Source organism: Mesoplodon mirus (genome assembly GCF_964341445.2).
Source record: "Mesoplodon mirus genome assembly, chromosome: 8".
NCBI lineage: Eukaryota > Metazoa > Chordata > Mammalia > Artiodactyla > Ziphiidae > Mesoplodon > Mesoplodon mirus.
This window is the reverse complement of record NC_138984.1, coordinates 9,164,319-9,182,416: the sequence shown is the minus strand read 5'-3', so window position 1 is coordinate 9,182,416 and position 18,098 is coordinate 9,164,319. Positions and strand designations below refer to the sequence as shown.

The 18,098-nt window shown below is 39.9% G+C and overlaps 1 protein-coding gene across 7 annotated transcripts in view; it reads left to right on the top strand.

Moving 5' to 3' along the window:
- SP140 (SP140 nuclear body protein) overlaps positions 1-18,098 on the top strand; it is a 78,482-nt gene that overhangs the window by 22,059 nt on the left and 38,325 nt on the right. For 4 of the 7 annotated variants that reach the window (XM_082631037.1, XM_082631034.1, XM_082631031.1 and 1 more), the window contains 7 exons: positions 2,289-2,372; positions 7,223-7,303; positions 8,842-8,913; positions 13,738-13,821; positions 15,789-15,869; positions 16,912-16,995; positions 17,394-17,474. In XM_082631037.1, coding sequence (XP_082487163.1) covers positions 2,289-2,372; positions 7,223-7,303; positions 8,842-8,913; positions 13,738-13,821; positions 15,789-15,869; positions 16,912-16,995; positions 17,394-17,474 — 567 coding nt within the window. The remainder of the gene's footprint in view (positions 1-2,288; positions 2,373-7,222; positions 7,304-8,841; positions 8,914-13,737; positions 13,822-15,788; positions 15,870-16,911; positions 16,996-17,393; positions 17,475-18,098) is intronic. The other 3 variants (XM_082631032.1, XM_082631036.1, XM_082631035.1) reach the window with 3 other exon arrangements.

Genomic DNA, 18,098 nt, shown 5'->3' with positions numbered 1-18,098 from the left:
TTTGGATTTGTACCTCAGATATTATATATTTTAGAGATGTATTAATACATTTATGTAACATTCAGATGTATTTTAATACTTATTCTTTTTAATAAAGACAAATAGCTAAAAGTATAAAATGTATATTAAAAAGTACAAAGGGTATCAAAAATATATTTAGAGATTCATCTACCACTGAGAATAGTGGGAATGAGAATGGGCTGGTGGAAGGATTCGTAATAGTTATTAGTAAAGAATAGAGGTTCATTATGAAAGGAAGAGGAAACAAATCCTTCAACGTTCCTAATGTGATCTGGGTGACACCCTACCTAGAGCTAGTATCCCAGAGCATATCAATGATGGATGCAGATGAGTATAAGGGAAGAAGATTCATCCGTGACCCAAATGGTACAATAAGAATCCAGGAAATGATGAATGAATGTGCCCGAGAATCTGAACAAGCAGTAAGGTTGACTGACAGTCCAATATTTGTCTGGATGACTGACTCTGAGTATGGTAGCACATACAGGGAGGGAGGAAGGGGGGGTGTCATGTGTTCATAATTCAGAAAGGAGACCCCAGGGAGTTCCAAGGAACCCTGCTCCTCTCCCCAAGGGGCAGAGGAGTAGATCAGAGTTTAGGGTGAGGAGACATTTACTTACCAAGAAAGCGTATGTGGTTTTTGTGGTAAAGGGGAGAGGTAAAAAAAACCACAAGGAGACAGAGAGGGTAGGACACTGGAATAGCGTAGGTATAAAGGGTATAAAGAGTTGGAAGAGAAAAACTAAAGAGACAAAGGGGGAAGAGCCAGAAACCTCACTGGGGAAGAGAGAGGCAGAAATACAAGGTGACAGGAGTGATCAAGGAGAAAGGCGCCCTCAGAAACAAGAATGCACAATCCTTCCTCGGGGAGACACAGTGTTGGGAAGAGGACTGTAAGTACAAATGTGAGAAATGAAGAGAAGTAGAATGGATTGTAAAAAGATAGAAAATAAGGGAGAGCAAACATAGAAAAAATTAACCTCCTCTCCTGCTTCACACTATCCACAAAATATAATTCAAGTTGGATGACAAATCTAAAAGTTAAGGCTAAAACGATAAAGCTTCTAAAAGAAAACACAGGAGCGTATCCTTGCAAATTTTGGGTTGACAAAAATTTGTTACATAGGACAGGAAAAGCATGGGCCATAAAAGAAAAGCTTGGTAAATTGCACTTCATCAAAATTAAAAACTACTAATCCAAAGATATCATTAAGAAAAGGAAAAGGCAAGTCATAGACTGGGAGAAAATATTTGCAATACATATATCTGACAAAGGATTGTTCCTGGAATGTATAAAGAACTCCTACAAAAGAATAATAAAAAGACACACCACTAATTTAAAAAATGGACAAAAGACTTGAACAGACACTTCACTCAAAAGATATAAAATGACCAATAAGAACATAAACAAAGTATATATCATCATTAGTCATTGGGGAAATGCAAATTTCATTAGTCGTTGGGGAAAAGCCACAATGAGCTACCATTCAGTTACTAGAATTGCTAAAATTAAAAATACTGACAACACCAAATGCTGATGAGACTATGGAACAATTAGAACTCCTTTATATACATTGCTGGCTGGACTATAAATTGATAGATATAACCACTTTGGAAAACTAGCAGTTTCCTATAAAGTTAAATATAACCCACAACCCAGCAGTCCTACTCCTAAGTATCTTTTCATAAGGAATGAAAACATATGTTCACACAAAGATTTGTACAACAATGTTTATAGTAGCTTTATTCCTAATAGCTAAAATCTGGAACCAATTCAAATTCTCATCAATAAGAGAAAATAAACTGTGATATATTTATAGAATGGAATACTATTCAGCAATATAATGAATGAACTACTGGTATATGTAACCATATGGATGAATCTCAGAAACATGTTGAGAAAAAGAAGCCAGTCACAGGAGTATGTACTATGTGATCCTATTGATGTGAGCATCAGTACAGACAAGTATAGTACCAGAAAGGAAGGACTTGTTAATGGTGATAGAAATCAAAACAGTGGTTGCTTATAGTGGGTGGAAACTGACTGGCATGGTGGAAGTGTTCCAAATCTTGACTGTGATGTTGGTCACAGAGCTGTTTTACACTTAAGATATGTGCATCTCAATGAAAAGGATGCAAGCAAGGCTCTGCTGGGCCTCAGATGGGGTCCTTGGAACTTGAACATCATCAGAGTTCACCTTGAGCACACAGAGGTCTCTTCTCTGGATACTGTCTGAGTTCTGTCTTTTTCTTGTTGCTCTCTTTAGTGTCCTTGGAACAGTCACCTCTCCAAATGAGCAATGTAATAAGGTTAGAAGGTGTACCCAGCTTACTGCCATATGACAGACAAGGTAACGATCATTTAATTTATCAATTCCATATTAAACCTTTGTTTTCTTGTCTTCATGGAAGCAAAGCCTACCTTCGGTCTCCTATCCTAGGCCTCTGCTAGCCCCCGCTTCTCCTACCTGCTCTTACCTGCTCACATATGCAACAGAGACAGTGAGAAAAGGAATCTGAGCTCCTGAGTAGATGGAGCATCCATTGATGGGGAATATAAAAAGAGAAAATTGAAAAGGTAGATAGGGTGTAATATGTGACAAATAACATGAATGGATCCAGTTTTCTAAAATCCCACTCTTCCAGGTTGAGATAGGGGATAATTTTCAATTAATTTCACAGAACAACTAAGAGGAACTTGGAAACATCATGGCATGTCAGGTTCACGTGGAAGAACTGGCCAGTTGGAGGTCCCTGGTACTGTAGTTAGAGTCCAAGAGGAGAGTTTTGGAGATGATGAGAGGGGAGAGCCTGGAGGATGAAATCACACAGAGAGACAAAAGTTGAATAGTGCTGGGAGACAGAGGTCAAAATAAAGTGGGAGAAACAGATGGAATGGGAGCAAGTGTAAGACACAGCAGAGAAGAGATAAAGTGAAAAATTAACCAAGAAACAGAGATAAAAGTTGAGAGCGAAAAGTATGGAAAGGGCAAGACTGAGAGGAAAATAAATACTAAGAATTGGGAAAAGTCAGGGAGACGTACAAAGGCAACTATGTAGAGAAAGAGTTGAAGGAGAATGGATGGAAAACAAGTTGAGAGTGAAAAGACAATAAAAGAGAGAGGAGCAGATCGGGACATTGTAGGCTTGAGGTAAGAGCACTGTATGTAAGCAACTTTGGGCACAAGTGTTGGCAACATTAGCTGTGAGTGTTCAGATTAAACTGTCCTTAACCATCGAAGTGGCACTTGTAAAATACTCACATTGCAATAGTCCTCTCCCTGAATATTCCAGTGATTCCTATGACCAAATCACCACCCTAGATTGTCTTCAGTGTACATTTATCCATGGACTCAAAGACCATGGTCTGCTAGATATCTACACGTGAATTCTTTCAAGAACTTTTAACTTGTCATTTCAGAACTAAAAGTAGCATCTTCATCACTCAAGCTAGATCTAAACTCCTCTTCAGCATTCATGTTTCAGTGATGGATCCTTATTATCTCATAGGTTTTCAAGTTGGAAGTCTAGGCGTCACCATGACTACTCTTGCCCTCAAATAAATGCCTGTTACTCATCCAGTATAGTCATTTCTCTTCCAGAATATCTCCAAGCTGTCCATCTTTCACACCTCCAAGTCTTCAGACCTCTGCCATGGTTCTCAAAGCAACAGTCTTCTGTTCATGACTTTCCTCTAATCTTGCTTCCAACAAATGTGTTATTTGCACTTCAACTACATGGGACATTTGAAAATGAAAATTAGATTGTGTTATGTTCCAACATACTTTCTTAATACACTAAGGATTAAATAAATGTTTCTCTGAGTGGCATCCAAGATTACCCATGATAAGCCCCGTATCGATTTTCCCAGCCTCATCACCTGCCTCCTGCACTATTAATTCAATATAGTATAAACTTTCCCCCCAATAATTTTATTTTTAAAATTTGTATTTTATCTTATTTTTTTAAATATTACCGAAATATAGTTGATTTACAATGTTGTCTTAGTTTCAAGTGTATGGCAAAGTAATTCAGTTATACATATATGTTCGTATATATGTATATATATTCTTTTTTTACATTCTCTTCCATTATACATTATTACAAGATATTACATATAGTTCCCTGTGCTATACAGTAGGTCCTTATTGGTTATCTTTTTTTTATATATAGTAGTGTGTATAAGTTAATCCTAAACTCCTAATTTATCCCTCCCCCACCTCTCCTTTGGTAACCATATGTTTGTTTTCTATGTCTGTGAGTTTGTTTCTGTTTTTTAAGTAAGTTCATTTGTATCATTTTAAAAAATTCCACATATGTATAAGCAATATCATATATTTGTTTTTCTCTGTCTCGTTTACTCCCCCAATACTTTTAATTGACAAATCTTTCATATCTGAGCTTTTCCATACATTTTCTGCCTTATTCAGAACTTTTTTCACATTCTACTACCCTCCACTTAACCTCCTCGCTCTGGTAAATCCTATTTAAAACATACTATTGCAGGGAGGCCTTTCTTTAGAGAAAGCTAGAAAGAAAGAGTTGAAAGACAAAGGATAGGAGAGAAGGAGCAACATCAGAGAAACAAGACAAAAGTTTCAGGAACAGAGAAAGAGACAGTCCAGGAGACACCAGCAAAAAGAAACAGAGGCAGAGATGGATAAAATGTAAAGAATCAAATGGAAAGGGAAGAAGTAGAAAGAGAATGTCATATAAGAAAAGGAAACCACTAAGATCAGAAACAACCACTAAGATCAGGAACAAGACAAGATTGCCCACTCTCACCACTATTATTCAACATAGTTTTGGAAGTTTTAGCCACAGCAATCAGAGAAGAAAAAGAGATGAAAGGAATCCAAATCGGAAAAGAAGTAAAGCTGTCACTGTTTGCAGATGACATGATACTATACGTAGAGAATCCTAAAGATGCTACCAGAAAACTACTAGAGCTAATCAATGAATTTGGTAAAGTAGCAGGATATAATACTGATGAAAAGAAAGCTCTTGCATTCCTACATATTAATGATGAAAAATCTGAAAGTGAAATTAAGAAAACACTCCCATTTACCATTGCAACAAAAAGAATAAAATATCTAGGAATAAACCTACCTAAGGAGACAAAAGACCCATATGCAGAAAATTATAAGACAACGATGAAAGAAATTAAAGATGATACAAATAGATGGAGAGATATACCATGGTCTTGGATTGGAAGAATCAACATTGTGAAAATGACTCTACTACCCAAAGCAATCTACAGATTCAATGCAATCCCTATCAAACTACCACTGGCATTTTTCACAGAACTAGAACAAAAAAACTCACAATTTGTATGGAAACACAAAAGACCCCGAATAGCCAAAGCAATCTTGAGAAAGAAAAGCGGAGCTGGAGGAATCAGGCTCCCTGACTTCAGACTATACTACAAAGCTACAGTGATCAAGACAGTATGGTACAGGCGCAAAAACAGAAAGATAGATCAATGGAACAGGATAGAAAGCCCAGAGATAAACCCATGCACATATGGTCACCTTATCTTTGATAAAGGAGCCAAGAATACACAGTGGAGAAAAGACAGCCTCTTCAATAAGTGGTTCTGGGAAAACTGGACAGCTACATGTAAAAGAATGAAATTAGAACACTCCCTAACACCATACACAAAAATAAACTCAAAATGGATTAAAGACCTAAATGTAAGGCCAGACACCATCAAACTCTTAGAGGAAAACATAGGCAGAACACTCTATGACATAAATCACAGCAAGATCCTTTTTGACCCACCTCCTAGAGAAATGGAAATAAAAACAAAAATAAACAAATGGGACCTAATGAAACTTAAAAGCTTTTGCCCAGCAAAGGAAACCATAAACAAGATGAAAAGACAACCCTCAGAGAGGGAGAAAATATTTTCAAATGAAGCAACTGACAAAGGATTAATGTCCAAAACATACAAGCAACTCATGCAGCTCAATAATAAAAAAACAAACAACCGAATCCAAACATGGGTAGAAGACCTAAATAGACATTTCTCCAAAGAAGATATACAGATTGCCAATGAACACATGAAAGGATGGTCAACATCATTAATCGTTAGAGAAATGCAAATCAAAACTACAGTGACATATCATCTCACACCAGTCAGAATGGCCATCATCAAAAAATCTACAAACAGTAAATGCTGGAGAGGGTGTGGAGAAAAGGGAACCCTCTTGCACTGTTGGTGGGAATGTAAGTTGATACAGCCACTATGGAGAACAGTATGGAGGTTCCTTAAAAAACTAACAATAGACCTACCATAGGACCCAGCAATCCCACTACTGGGCACGTACCCTGAGAAAACCATCATTCAAAAAGAGTCATGTACCAAAATGTTCATTGCAGCTCTATTTACAATAGCCAGGACATGTAAGCAACCTAAGTGTCCATCAACAGATGAATGGATAAAGAAGATGTGACACATATATACAATGGAATATTACTCATCCATAAAAAGGAACGAAAGTGAGTTATTTGTAGTGAGGTGGATGGACCTAGAGACTGTCATACAGAGTGAAGCAAGTCAGAAAGAGAAAAACAAATACTGTATGCTAACCCATATGTATGGAATCTAAAAAAAAAAGAAAAAAAATTGGTCAGAAGAACCTAGGGGCAAGATGTGAATAAAGATGCAGACCTACTAGGGAATGGACTTGACGATACGGGGAGGAGGAAGGGTAAGCTGGGACAAAGTGAGAGAGTGGCATGGATATATATACACTACCAAACGTAAAATAGAAAGCTAGTGGGAAGCCGCTGCACAGCACAGCAAGATCAGCTCGGTGCTTTGTGACCACTTAGAGGGGCGGGATAGGGAGGGTGGGAGGGAGGGAGATGCAAGAGGGAAGAGATATGGGGACATATGTATATGTATAACTGATTCACTTTGTTATAAAGCAGAAACTAACACAAAATTGTAAAGCAATTATGCTCCAATAAAGATGTTAAAAAAAAAAAAAAAGGAAAGGGAGATTTTTCCACAATGGATGAATTCCTCAGCCCCTGGTGAAAGCTGCTGAAGCAAAGTTAACCTTCAGGTCAGGTTATTTTGGGGAGTGGGGACTTCCAGTTTCTCAGGATTTCTTGGTTTTCTAGTTATTTTCTTGCTGTGATTCCTCCTTGGTCATAAATTGAGATGTCTGTGGGATTTCATTCATTACTGCAGGGAACAACAATGCCTTTTGGGTGGCCTATGATGGAGAAGAGCCCCAGGGAGCCTCGAACTTCCTACCAAGATGTGAGCTGGGTAAGGATGGGGAGGGATTGCCAGCCGAGGGTGTCAGGTGGCTGAATTCAGAGCTGGTGTTTATTGATGCTTTTTACCCTGAGCACACTCCACAGTCAAAAGATCTAGTGTGTCTTGGAATCCCATGAGTCCATAATAACATAAGTAACATAACAAATAACATAAATATTTCTGAGTGCATTCTAGTAGCAATATGCTGGAGAAAAGTGATGTCTCTCATAGCTATTAATAGTAAAGACTTGAATTTACACTGACCTGCCCTTTATCTTCTCTAAAGAATAAAAACTAAGTATTATTCTATTTGGTTATAATGCTATTATTTTGTGCCTAACTTTGGAAAACCTCCCAAAGAAACATGGTCCTTCAGATCAATTGCTCCCAAATCTAAAGTACAATTTTTGTCAACTATTATTTATTATGTGACTGATTTTTCAAAGAATTTTGGCAAACAAGATATCATTCTTCTCTCCACAAAGTTATGGATGTAACAGACAGAATGTTACTTACTCCTGTTTTGCAGGTAAAGAAATAGAAGCACTGAAGTGTGTAAGGGTCTTTTAGCAGTCAAAGCAGTTAAACAATTGAGGGTACCAGCATCCTTGATGACTTACTATGGTGACTATCGTGTGGGGCTGCAGAGGGTCAGGGCAGCCAAGACTTAGGTACATATATATGATGGAATATTACTCAGCCATAAAAAGGAACGAAATTGGGTCATTTGTAGAGGTGCGGATGGACATAGAGTTTGTCATACAGAGTGAAGTAAGTCAGAAAGAGAAAAACAAATATCGTATAGTAACGCATATATGTGGAATCTAGAAAAATGATACAGATGGACCTATTTGCAGGACAGGAATAGAGATGCAGACGTAGAGAATGGACATGTGTACACAGGGGAGAGGAGAGGTGGGATGAATTGGGAGATTAAGATTGACATATATACACTACCATGTGTAAAATAGATAGCTAGTATGAAGCTGCCGTATTGCACAGGGAGCTCAGCTTGGTGCTCTGTGATGACCTAAATGGGTGGGATGGGGTGGGAGGGAGGGAGGTCCAAGAGGGAGGGGATATATATCAATATACAGATACATGTGTATCACTATACATATAGCTGATTCACTTTGTTGTACAGCAGAAACTAACACAACTGTGTAAAGTAACTTTACCCCAATTTAAAAAAAAAAAAAAGAAAACTGACTCATGAGTAGGAAAACTGTCAAAGAACATTGAAGGGCAAAGAAGAAGAAGAAGCCTGGGAGGGAAGCCCAGAGAGTAAAGGAGGTCTGTGATCCTTCATGGCACAAAAACAGCCATGTGTGGGGATAGAAAAATGAGGAGAAAGGCGACTGAGGGATGACGGGAAGGAAAAAAGGCGGAGCAAGGCTCTGGTGTGTCTAAAGTGAGGTGTGTGAAGCAACAGTATCTTTTTCCCAAGGAGAAGTTCACCTGACCAATGAACACCAGAATTCAGCATGAGCACCCTGAGGTCTGTACCTCATCACCATGGCTGGTTGGTCTTTTCTGTTTTTCTTTAGTTTCCTGTGAGCCCAAAACTCTTCAAAGGTCAAATGAAGGCAATTCTGAAGAGATTCCCAAACTGCAAGCAGGTAACGGGGGAGCTAATATTGATTTAAGTGACCAAGTATCTCATTAATTTGTTTGCATGTCTGTATGCAAGGGACATTTCCCTTCATTCCCCCAAACACAAACACACACTTTTCCTTAGGCTCTGTTTGCTTTCTTCAGGTATATGGGAGGCAAGGGGGAAAGGGGGGCTAAGGGCCTTAATGGAGGGGCTTCTGGGTAGAGAATTTAAGGGCACAGAATAATAAAAATGTAGATCGGGGCCACCACGTGGAGTTGCCACATAGGTCCAATTTTATTTAAAAGTTTATGGAATCTAAATACAACCAGATTGGGGTTTGGAGGAGAGTGATCATTTTAAACTTACATCCCAGGATTGCATAGGATTAATGAAATACTATGTATAGGAGAGACAAACAGGAAGTGAGTTAAAAGAAAAAATAAGGGTGGATTAAAGACCTAAATGTAAGGCCAGATACTCTTAAACTCTTAGAGTAAAACTTAGGCAGAACACTCTTTGACATAAATCACAGCAAGAGCTTTTTTGATACAGCTCCTAGAGTAATGAAAATAAAAACAAAAATAAACAAATGGGACCTAATGAAACTTAAAAGCTTTTGCACAGCAAAGGAAACCGTAAAACAAAAAGTCAATCCTCAGAATGGGAGAAAATATTTGCAACCAAGTAACTGACAAGGGATTAATCTCCAAAATATACAAACAGCTCATGCAGCTCAATATCAAAAAAACAAACAACCCAATCAAAAAATGGGCAGAAGATCTAAACAGACATTTCTCTGAGATCTAAAGAAGACATACAGATGACCAAAAAGCACATGAAGAGATGTTCAACATCACTAATTATTAGAGAAATGCAAATCAAAACTACAATTAGGTATCACCCCACACCGGTTAGAATGGCCATCATCAAAAAACCTACAAACAATAAATACTGGAGAGGGTGTGGAGAAAAGGGAACCCTCCTACACTGTTGGTGGGAATGTAAATTTGTACAGCCACTATGGAGAACAGTATGGAGTTCCTTAAAAATCTAACAATAGACCTACCATAGGACCCAGCAATCCCACTACTGGGCATATACCCTGAGAAAACCATCATTCAAAGAGATACTTGAACTACAGTGTTCATTGCAGCACTGTTTACAATAGCCAGGACATGGAAGCAACCTAAATGTCCATTGATAGATGAGTGGATAAAGGAGGTAGTACATATATACAATGGAATATTACTCAACCATAAAAAAGAACGAAATGCCATTTGAAGCAACATAGATGGACCTAGAGATTGTCATACTGAGTGAAGTAAGTCAGACAGAGAAAGACAAATATATGATATCATTTATATGTGGAATCCAAAAAAATGGTACAAATGAACTTATTTATAAAACAGAGTCACAGATGTAGAAAACAAACTTATGGTTACCAAGGGGGAAAATGGGGGTAAGGATAATTTGGGACAGGAGTCCCCAACCCCTGGGCTGCAGACCAGTACCAGTCCATGCCCTGTTAGGAACTGGGTCGCACAGCAGGAGTTGAGCAGTGGGCGAGCCAGTGAAGCTTCATCTGCCACTCCTCATCACTTGCATTACCGCCTAAACCATCTCCCACCCCCCACCCCCCATCCATGGAAAAATTGTCTTCCACGAAACTGATCCCTGGTGCCAAAAATGTTGGGAACTGCTGACTTAGGAGATTGGGATTGACATATACTCACTACTATATATTAAATAAATAACTAATAAGAACCTACTGTGTAGCACAGAGAACTCTACTCAGCACTCTGTAATGACCTATATGGGAAAAGGGTCTAAAAAAGAGTGGATATATGTATATGTATAACTGATTCACTTTGCTGTACAGCAGAAAGTAACACAACATTATACCTCAACTATACTCCAATAAAAATTAATTTAAAGGGGTGAGATAGGGAGGGTGGGAGGAAGACACAAGAGGGAGGAGATATGGGGATATATGTATATGTATAGCTGATTCACTTTGTTATACAGCAGAAAATAACACACCATTGTCAAGTAACTATACTCCAATAAAGACATTAAAAAATTAATTTAAAAAATTAAAAATATAATAAAATAGAGAACTAACAATGACCTACTGTGTAGCACAGGGAACTCTACTTAATACTCTGTAATGACCTATATGGGAAAAGAATCTAAACAAGAGTGGATATATGTATATGTATAACTGATTCACTGTGCTGTACAGCAAAAACTAATACAACATTGTAAATCAACTATACTCTAATAAAAAATTTAAAAAATAAATAGACATGGAATCGAAATAGAACCAGGTTAGAATGTGGTATCAGGGAGGGGAGATAATTTTCAACCTGCTTTCCTCGAGGTTGTGCCAGGAACATGGGCATAGTGGGTATAATCGCAAAATAGAAAACTCATGTGAAAGACATTTGAAACGAGCCTGCCAAGGGGAAGGAAGGATCCCTACTCGTTTGTCAGTGGCAAAAGATGAGAACTTTGATGATTTGGAGAAGGAATATGTGAGATGGACAAAATATACAGAAAGGCTGAAATTTTAATTTTTAGATTTAAATTTTAAGTTGAAACATTACAAACAGGAAGTTAAGAACTAAAGAGAACAGATAGAAGCAGGGAAAAGAGCACCACAGAAGAAAGGAGCTCAACTCAATAATCAAACAAGGTACAGAGTTTAAAAGGTAGAGAATGTGACATTAGAGAAAGACCCAGAGAGGGAAAGTGCTAAGAAATAGAAAGGCTAGAGGAAAGTATAACAGTCATACATAGAGAAAAAGATAAAGGAGAAGAGTAAAACATCTGTAGAGAGGGAACACCATGTACAAGGATCGAGAAGATGGTTTGGGACATTGTAGGGACTGAAAGAAGAGTTGCTGCATGGAAGCAACTTCTAACACTAGGAGTTGAACATGTTAGCCATGAGTTTTCAGATTATGGTTCCTCCAATTTTCAAAGTGGCACCTGTAATACACTCAGAGGCAATGGGCCTCCACTCAGCCATTCTTGTATACTCCACCTATAACTTAATGATCCGCAAATTCCTAACTCTGGCCCCAACTTGCCTTGTAAGCTCATTCATCTAAGTGCCTGACTATATTTGTACAGGGATCTGAGAGACATCTCCATTTGGATGGTTTTCGGGAACTTCAGTACAAGTCACGTCCATAGTTGCATGTACCACCTTTCTTGATGCCAGATCTGCCTCCTTTCCTTGTGTTCCCTATCTCAGTATGGAACGCTATTGTTCCATTCTTCAGGTAGACACCTAGGGGTCACCAATGACTCTTTCCCCTCCCCCAACTCACACACCCCATCAATCATCCAGTTTCGTTAACTATACCTTTAACTTGTCTCTTACTTGTCCTTTTGTTGCCACACCCGACACAGAAGCCCTAGTCAGATGTCTCTTCTCTCTGGAACTATAGCCAGAGCAGCAGACTCTATCTGGTCTCATACCTTCCCCCAGTCATCCTCCCACCATATCCATTCTCTCCAACTCAACTAGATGACCCTTTGAAAATGCAGGTTGGCTTATCTCACTTTCCTACCTTAAATCAATAGCTTTTTGTTGTCAAAAGGATTAAATCCTTCCTTATTTTCCTTCCCATGGCTCCAGCCTCATGTTTGCCTCTCCTGCAATGACTTCTAAAGTTTGTTTAAAACTTTGCAGTAATTTAAATTTTGATTACTTTTTCTCATCTGAGCCTTTGCACACACTTAGCCCTGTGCTTGGACCAATTTTCTTGGTCCACTCCACTCTCCAGTCTGCTCACGAATCTGGTGAAATCACGTGGAAGTTATAGACCACCTCAGAGATACCTTTTCTAATTCCTAGTTCTAGAAAAAGCATGAGAGACGGGGAGAAGACATAAAGCTCAGCATCAGGAAAGGAAGAGGGAGAAAAGGCAGGTGGGAACAGACGTGGGAAAAGAAACAAATCAGGACAAAGAGAAGTACCAAGAGATTCCAATAGCAAGATACCGAGATAGAAATAGAAGAAGCAGAGATGTGTGGAAAGGGTGAGAATGAGAAAGAGAACAGGGTTGGGAGACAATGTGTACAGTCTCCATCAGATTATTGGATTATGCAAGCCCCCTCTTACCTTCACGAAACCCTAAGACACAGATATGCAAACTGTTGTAACTTCTATTTTATGGTTGGGGAAATGAAACAGAAGGGCATGGAGCTTATTTTTGCAAGGGCAAGGTAGAAAAGGAAGAGTGGGCACCAGCATCCTGGGTGTGTCACTGAGGGTGACAGTTGTGTGAAGCCAGCTGACAGTCAGCGTGGGGTCATGTGGTCAGAAAAGGAAGAGGAAACCCAAGGAGTTCTGCAGGTTCCCAGGGGAGTGAACCGGGGTCCAAGAGAAGATTTAGTTAAGGAAAAATTAATGTTGGTGGGGAGGGAATGGAAACCACTGAGAGACAGGGAGTATAGAAATGGACCCAACCACTTGGGCTTGAAGAGATCTAGAATAAGAAAGCTAGAAAGGATAACAGGAGAAAAGAGGTACACTATCACTGAAAAACAAACAAAAAAACCCCAAGACCTGAAGACAAGAGATGAGGAGAGAAACACAGACAATCCAAGAGATGCACAGCTAGGAAACAGAGCTGTGTGGAGGTGGAACTGTGGGTAGGACACCGAGAAGGAGAGGGAAGAGGTGCAGATGGCAAAGAAGCAGAAGGAGATGGCGTGGCTCTCAGAAGCAGTGCTTGGAGCAGACATATGGCTTTCCCGTCATGTTTGGCATGAGCCAATCGAGGTCTGTTTCTGATCGCCCTCCATGGTCCATCATGTCCTTTTTTCTCTGCAGTGACCTGTTGTCCCAAAGCTCCCCAAATGACTCACGAAGGAGAACCCCAGGAGGTGATCAGTCTACTACCAGTAGAGGGAGAAGGTAATTATGATTTAAACTCAATAAATAGGAAAAAACATCCCCCCTTCTCTCATCTTGCCATTCTCTTCTTCATATTCACATACATACACATGGAATTGTGGTCGTTTTTCTGTTTTGTTTTTTCCAAAACTGTGAGAGAGACTAAGGAGAAAGGTGAGCTGAGCTAAGTGGGGAGAGCACCCCTGCGTAGAGAACGTAGGGGAACAGGATGTGCCAAAGGTAGCCTGGGGTCCCAAAGCAGAAGTACCTGGGTGACTTTATTAAATGCATATAAAATCCAGATGTCAGCAGGTTATGGCAGTTGAGGCAAGGAGATCATTTTCAGCTTACTTCCGGATGTACAAGGAACATGGAAGTAAGTTTTGTGAATGACTGATAAGCTTGCAATTTAGAAAGGTCATGTGGGAGACTTAGAATAGAGCTGATAAGGGAAGGCTCTCCGGCACTGTGGTCCATGTGAAAATGGAAGGACTTTTGTCAGTTTGGGAGAAGGGATCTGTGAGCAGGAGGAAAATATATAAACTAAGGAAATTTTACAGGCCTCTAGAAAGAGAAGACCCAGAGAAAAAGAGAAAAGGAGAAAATGGAAGACAAGGTAGAAAGGGAATTACCTCAATAAGAAATGAAATTCAAAGATAAAAATTAGAGAAACTATATAGAGAGGCAAATAAATACCAAAAAAAAAATGTACAAGGAAGTGCAGAGAAACTATGTCGAGAAAGAGTTTTATCAAATCAATAAAGAGTGAAAACTGCTGTACAGGGAAAAGAGGAGACAAGTTGGGATCCTGGAACACTGAAGTATGCACATCAGACAGGAGCATCTTCCATCCCAGTAGTGAGTTTCCAAGTTAGGTTTGCCCCATGGAGAGAGTGGTGTCCATAACATAGAGTAATAATTCTCTCCCTGGCAGCCTCAGCTACTCTCAGGTAACAGAATGTGTCTCAAGCACATGCCTGCTAGGCAGACCCATCTTCCAAGGTCATCCATTCATGTATGTACCTGAAGACGTTTATCCCAGGGCCTTCTCCATTTGGATGTCTTTCAGGAACTGACACTTCCAAAATTGAAACCAACATCTTCATCCATGAAACTGGAATGTCCTTTTCTTACAGGGTTTGCTCTCTCAGTAAATGGAACTTGAATGCCCCATTTTCTCTTGCTCCCATCTTGCCCATTTTCTCCACTTTAGCACAATTTTTATTTGCAAGATAGAAATCAGATCATATTACTTTCCCACTTAAACCTGGTGACCTTTGTTGTCCAAAGATTAGATCAGTTATCCTCTCTGTCTTTCTGTGCCTTCCATTCATCATGCGACCCTTGCCAATTTCTTCTTCCTCATCTCAAATGATAGTATAAATATTTTCAGTGATTGCAATGTTCTGATCTTTCTTTTATATGAGGGATTTGGAAAAATTTTCCCCTGTGGTTGGTGGTGTTGCCTTGGTCCACTCCATTTCTTATCCCATTCCCTGATCAGGTTATATTATACTATTTTAGGGATGCCTCTCCTAACGCGCACCATGAGAAAGGGAGCGAGAGGGAAAAATGGGATGGGGAAAGGTGATAAAGAGCAGTGTGAAGGCTGCAAGAGAAAAAGAGACAGGAACAGAGGAGACAGAAATGCACCAAAACAAAGAGAAACATCTAGAGATGCAGAAGGAAACAAGGATAGAGACAGAAAACTACACAGAGGCAATGGGGCAGAGGAAGAAGTAGAAAGAGAATTAGGTGTACGGGGAGTGTGGGAGATGGTGGATGGTTCTCAGCCTCCAGTGGTAGTGATGGGAAGGAGTTAACCTGCAGGCCAGGGGAACCCCAAGGGAGACCAAGATGGTCTGGGATAGAGACAGTCCCACCCATGAGATAATAGAGCTTCCCATGTCTTCAGTAGGAGTTTTCTTGCCATGATTTCTCCCTGCTTGTGTACTGAGACCTCTGAGGGATTTCATTCCTTTCTGCAGAGGACAGCAATGCCTGTTGGGAGGTCTGTGACGAAGAAGAGCCCCACGAAGCCTCGAGCTCCCCACCAAGATGTGGGCCAGGTAAGGAAGGGGGGATTGCCAGCCCTGAGCTGCAGGGTTTCAGATGTCTGAATTCAGAGCTGAACAGCATGACCCTTGTTAGAATAGATGCGTTCCCTCTTCACGTTGTAGAAGAGCAGTCCTAAAGAAGGCCAGAGTGTTTTTTTCCTCCACAATCTTTATGCTTATTCACACACACTAAAGACTCAGTATTGTGATTTTAACCCCTGACCACCTTTTATTTTCTATAAGGAGTAAAAGCTAAGTATTTATCTAGTGTTTAATAATAATAATAATATCATATTGTCATAACCTTGGATAGGCTTCCAAAGAAACATGGTCCTTGAGATCTACTTGTCAGAAATGAAGATCAATGACTCTAAGGCCCAAATGACATTTTTTGCCACGTATTCGTCATCAGGTTATTGGAGTATATAGTGCTTTATTCTTTTCAAAGTACTTTGGCAAGTAAGATTTCCTCACAAAACTTTAGGACTTGGCCAGGGAAACAGTTATTATTCTTCCTTAGAGATAAGAATATGGAAGCACAGAAAAAGGATACTTGTTTTCCCTGAGATCAAAGTAGGAGGAAGGGCAGAGATACCTGTGTCCCGAGTATCTCATTGCGGGTGGTGGCTGTGTGAGGCTTGTAGCAAGTCAGTGTCCAAAGGGAGAGCTACAGGATCCCAAGGGCAGTAGAACAGAGCCTGAACCAGAGAGTCTTCCACTTCTCAAATAAAGAATGTCAGTAGGGAGAGGAAGAGACCAAGATCATCACTGAGGAAATAAATATAGAAGACGTCAGGGGGATCAGAGCCCACAAAATCAAAGGTGCACAATTATTCTCCTAGTGCAGAAGCAGAAATGTTTAGAGTCACATCTATAGATAGGAAACTGAGAAGCAGAGGGTAGGAGAATGAGATTAATGAGGTGGAAACAGAGGCAGAACAGGGCTTAGTTGGATCTCAGGTGCGGTCCTTGGAGCAGATGTCCCTTTTCCCAAAGGGCAGCTCACTTGTGGTCTGAGCATCCTGGCTCAGCTCATTTTCTTGTTTCTCTGTAGTGTCCTGTGATCCTGAAGCTTCCCAAATGACCAACGAAGAAGAACCAGAGGAGCTGCCTAGTCAGCCACTATGTGATGGAGAAGGTAATTGTGATTTCAACTCCCAAATTGAATCTTTGTTTTTCAGTCTGCAGAGAGGAAAATCTCCATCTTTCTTCTCCCTTCCTACCCTGTTCCCCTTCACATACCCATACAGAAGAAATATGTAGACCCAACTGGAAAGGATGAAAAAGACAGAGAAAATGTATAAGAAGGGAGTGAGATGGGTAGACTGTTTTCAGCCTCTGATGATAGTGACAGGAGCCATGTTAACCTCTAGGTCAGGTGAGCTCAAAGGCAGGAGGGTCTAAGGGCAAGGACATTCCCATCTTGGAGATACTTGAGCCGCTCTGGTCTTCCTGGTTGTCTCTGGGAGGGTTTTCCTACTATGGTTTCCATTGGTCATACACTGGGATTCCAAGAGATTTCATTCTATTTATCAGAAGGAAGCAGTACCTGTTCAGAAATGTGTGATGAAGAAGAACCCCAGGAATCCTTGAGCTCACTACCAAAAAGTGGAGCAGGTGAGAGAGATAAGGGCTGTCTGGGCTGCAGGGTGTCGGGAGGATGGTGTTTCCTGATGGATTTTACTCTGGGAATACTCCACAGTGAAAGTTCCAGTTAATTCTCAAATATCATTCTTCACATGTACCTTGGCTCTTTGGCTCTTGTACGTTGCAAGGGACAAGAAACCTTGAGCAACTCCACAACTGGGAGATCATGTTGTTTGATTGTAGGTGTCCATATATTCAGTTGTAGTAGATAGAATTACACACAGGAGAAAGACCACAGAAGCTGCACAAAAATTTGATGAACTTTAGGGGAACTGTTAGTACATTATCTCTAGCTATTTATTATCTCCCAAGAATATTTATATTCACCTCTTCCAGCACAGAAACAGAATCTTTCATTTGTGTATTATCCACAGAGAGTTGATTTATTGGTTAAGTTGGTGTAATGTACTTTAAATCATCATAAACTGTTTCTTTGCCCAAATGTTTGAACTTTTGATCTTATTATAGGAATAACTCATGACTTCAAATGTTTGAGGTTCTTTGGGGGTTTTAGTTGTTTCCTATTCCATGGACAATGCTCAAAGGTGAAGTACAGTTGGGTTTAAGCTGATTTTGATGATTAGGTGGAGTCAT